Below are 3,721 nucleotides of genomic sequence, written 5' to 3' on the forward strand. Positions count from 1 at the left end.
CGGGGGGCACGACGGTACCGTTGAGCCTGGGCGGAGGGGCGACACTCACGGTGAGTTCTAGTACCCATTCACAGGAGACAAGCTAGTGCGAATACAGTTTGTCTCCAGAACGTAAGCCTCTAGGGAGCGGAGAGCGCCGCGGTCACCAGGTTCGGGATCGCGCCGGGCCGTGAGAGTCCGAGGCCAACGCCAGCGGCCGGATAGACGGTGATGTGGGAAGCGTACGAGGTGGTTGTGTGCGTGCTAACGGTGCTGAACGGCGTCGTCTCCGTGTGCGGCAACTTCACCTTCATCGTGATGTTCTGCCGCAAGCGACAGCTGCTGACGCCAATGAACGCCTACCTAGTTTCGGTCAGCGTGGCCTCGCTCGTCGTCGGTCTGGTGGTAATCAGCGGTATCAGCTACTTCAGCCGACCGTACCACCTGGGCTTCGACACGCCGCATGTCTGCCTCTACCAGTGGGTCAAGGCCTGCTTGATCACGCTCTCCTCCATCGGTATCATCTACTGCATGCTGGCCATCGCCGTGGAGCGGTACCGCACGTGCATGGGTCCGCGCTCGCGCGGCGCCTCCCTCTCCAGCACCTTCGTGAGCATCGGCGTCATCTGGGCGGCGGCGCTCGCCTACACGGCGGCCACCAAGTACCTGACGTTCCAGCGGCTGGAGGCGTTCGCCGTGCTCATCGACCGCGGGCGCGGCACCAACGTGACGGCGCCGCCGCCCGCCGCTGTCACGCTGAAACTCTGCCACTACTGCGCCAGCGCCGCCCGCAACGTGTGGCACTCGCACCTCGTCTACTTCTCGTTGGGCTACGTGCTGCCGCTGGCGCTGATGACCTACCTGTACGCCTGCGTCATCCGCCGCCTGGCGCGCAACCTGCGTCGCAACAGGCACAACAACACAGAGCGCGCCAAGATGCGCGCCATCAAGGCCATGGTGGTGAACGTTTGCGTGTTCGCCGTCAGCTGGGTGCCGTTCTTCCTGGTGCAGATGATGGCGCCGCTGTACGCGCCGCGCCTGCTCGCCGGCGGCCGCACGGAGGTCATCGCGCCGAGCACGCGCCTCTTCTTCGACTTCTGCGTGCTGTTCGGCACCTCCAACAGCTGGGTGCACATCATCGTGCTCTTGCGTTACACGTCGCAGTTTTCGGCGACCGTGCGCGAGCTGAGCGCGTACGGGTCGCGCACGGCGCGACGCGCGGTCTCCAGCGTGTCGCGCCGCCTGCGACGCGGCGGCGCGCGCCGGCCGTCGGCGCTAAGGACCCGCTTCAGCGCCGAAACCTCGCAGACGGTGGTGGCCGTGTGCCAGCAGCACCGGCTCTCTGTGCAGCTCCGCCTGGCCGAATTCAAAGAGGGCGTCGAGGTGTGAGCCGCGGTGAGCGGCTCCGACTCGCCCGCCCGCGCCGCGGGAGAGCGCGCAGAGCTGGGGGTGCGGGGTGTTGTAAGGTACGGCGATTCACGAACGGCGGAGGGACGTTCCGTGACGGCCGTATATAGTTGCGAGCGAGAAATGTGGCACGCACGGGTATGACGATGGAACAAAAGCGAGTTACACTAGTGGAAAGCAAAGTGGGAGAAGTGACCTCAAGTCCTGATCTATTCGTGCCATTAATTTGTGTTGTTCATTCATGTAGTTAAGCTATTGCCATCATGAATTGAAAGAAAAATAATTACTGGGAACGCTGACTCCCGGCTGACCACAGCCTGTCCGTGACGTAACTCGCATAACTCGCATGCCGGCCGGCGCGCGCCGCCACGCGTCCGTGACGTAACTCACATAATACATAGACGCTAGTTCAACTGTGTAATGCTTGTTAGTGCACGAAATGGTGCAGAGGTGTAGCCACTATGTGTTACCGGTGCTCACGAGTCGCATATATTTGTCATGGTAGGACGTGGGATTTTTTCACTGACTAATCGCTAAGGACAATTTATAGGCATTATTAGGTATGCCACCAAATTTTACGTGGCTCCTTTTTGTCCAAGGAACCCATGTACGTCCTGCGTATCCAACACCGTTTAGCGGAGCAGGGTTCGGCTATGTAAAGACTATGTAAGACATGACCAGTTTACCAAGACAAGCAAGTCGAGAGAGATGCCTGACATAACGCCCTCGTCCCTCTACCGTCTTGTCTTGACTTTCCCGTCTCCAAGTTTGTAAGCTACTTCGCTCCAGTCGCCTTACGTCTGTCAGCACAAGTGTCACTTGCCATACTTTTGAACAGGCTTAAGTCTACCAAAGAAGCGTTGAGGCAATGTAGCTCAGCGGTGCTTTGAAGAAAAAACCTGAGAATTTATTCTGCGTCGCATTATTTGCTCGTACCTGGCTGCATGGAGGAATCATCCATACCGTTCCGTGAATGACAGTGACTTTTAAAACCTGACCTGAAAACTCATCTGGCAATTTCGGTCCAATCTCAACCCGGTTTTCCTCACCAGGTTTATATACATCCCGACCGGACATGCGTACGATGGACTTGTACGCTACACTAGCGGCTGCGATTTTCTTACTCTTACATCGGGTGGCCAGGATGTCCGTCTCTATTCCCGAACCTGAGGGCATAGGTGGAGCCTCATAACAAAACCTTGACTGGAAGGGGAGCCAATGTCTTTAAAACCTTGAAAATGTCTGCTGTTTCAGTGGCTTGGAAAATATCTTGGTTGATTGGAGTTACATCGTGATAAGAGGAACGTAATCCGTGCCGGTCAAGGCAGCTCTAAAGATAAACAGACTTCTAGCCTTGATCCGAGGTGGACGCTGTCCAGATATTCCAACTGGTCAAAGCTCGGCTTTCCTGTCGTTCCACGCGACCATCAACTGTACCGAATCCATGTATAATCAGCCTGTGGCCAGACCCAAGGATCCATGTTTTGTCAGTTTGCAATGGCACCACTGTAGCGCCGCCTGGGCTGGCACGTGGCCTCACTAGCGCCCTCTGCGCCGGGTCCCACGGGACGGGTCTGCCAATGGCGCCCCCCTGAGTTCGGCGGCTCTCACGGCTATCACTGTCTCTGCCTGGCGGCCGGCCCTGCTCGCCACACGCTGACCGCCGGTCCGACCGCGCGCCCTCGGAGTGGCGCACACTCACCGGCCACAGCGCGCTCACAGGCACGCGACGCGCCACGAGTCTGGCGCGGTCGGCGGCCCGCGGTCGGCCCGCCGGCCGCGGTCTCAGGTCACGGAGTGAGGTCCGCGGTCAGTTCAACCGTACGATGCTCGGTCGGCGGACAGACCACATGGCAGACGGCTGGGGTCGGCGGCCGCACTGACGCCTGTAGAGACTTGTTCAGCTGTGTCGGGTGGGTGCACAATAGAAAAACATTGATGGTGGCCGCGGCGCACCGAATTTGATGAACAACTGTTCGAAAATCAGACGAATGAGGCAATCAAATTATAGTCCCAAACGTGGGGATTCAAAACATCTAGTGATTTACGGGATATCTTTCTCATCAACCGTTTTGCCGCTTACGTCACCGACAAAGCAAATATGAGTTGCACTTTTGTTTCTTTTGACGTAAACAAATGCCCTGTGTAGAAGGAAGAAATAATTACAGGCATCACAGCAGTGTCGCATACACACACACATACACACACAACAACACACACACACATGTATTATATAATATATATATATATATATATATATTAATATAGTATATATATGTATGCATGTGCATACATATATGTATATCCGTTTTAATAGGTAGTATTACGGTGCTAT

The 3,721-nt window shown here is 56.5% G+C and overlaps 1 protein-coding gene across 1 annotated transcript; it reads left to right on the forward strand.

The window, feature by feature from the left end:
- The first annotated feature begins 210 nt into the window (after positions 1 to 210).
- On the forward strand, positions 211 to 1,368 carry LOC119091537 (substance-K receptor-like). The gene is made up of 2 exons (XM_037214346.1): positions 211 to 1,172; positions 1,260 to 1,368. Exons 1-2 carry the CDS (start codon positions 211 to 213, stop codon positions 1,366 to 1,368), a joined length of 1,071 nt encoding a protein of 356 aa, XP_037070241.1.
- Positions 1,369 to 3,721: the final 2,353 nt, after the last annotated feature.

Source organism: Pollicipes pollicipes, unplaced genomic scaffold, assembly GCF_011947565.3.
Source record: "Pollicipes pollicipes isolate AB1234 unplaced genomic scaffold, Ppol_2.1 Scaffold_3447;HRSCAF=4054_pilon_pilon_pilon, whole genome shotgun sequence".
NCBI lineage: Eukaryota > Metazoa > Arthropoda > Thecostraca > Pollicipedomorpha > Pollicipedidae > Pollicipes > Pollicipes pollicipes.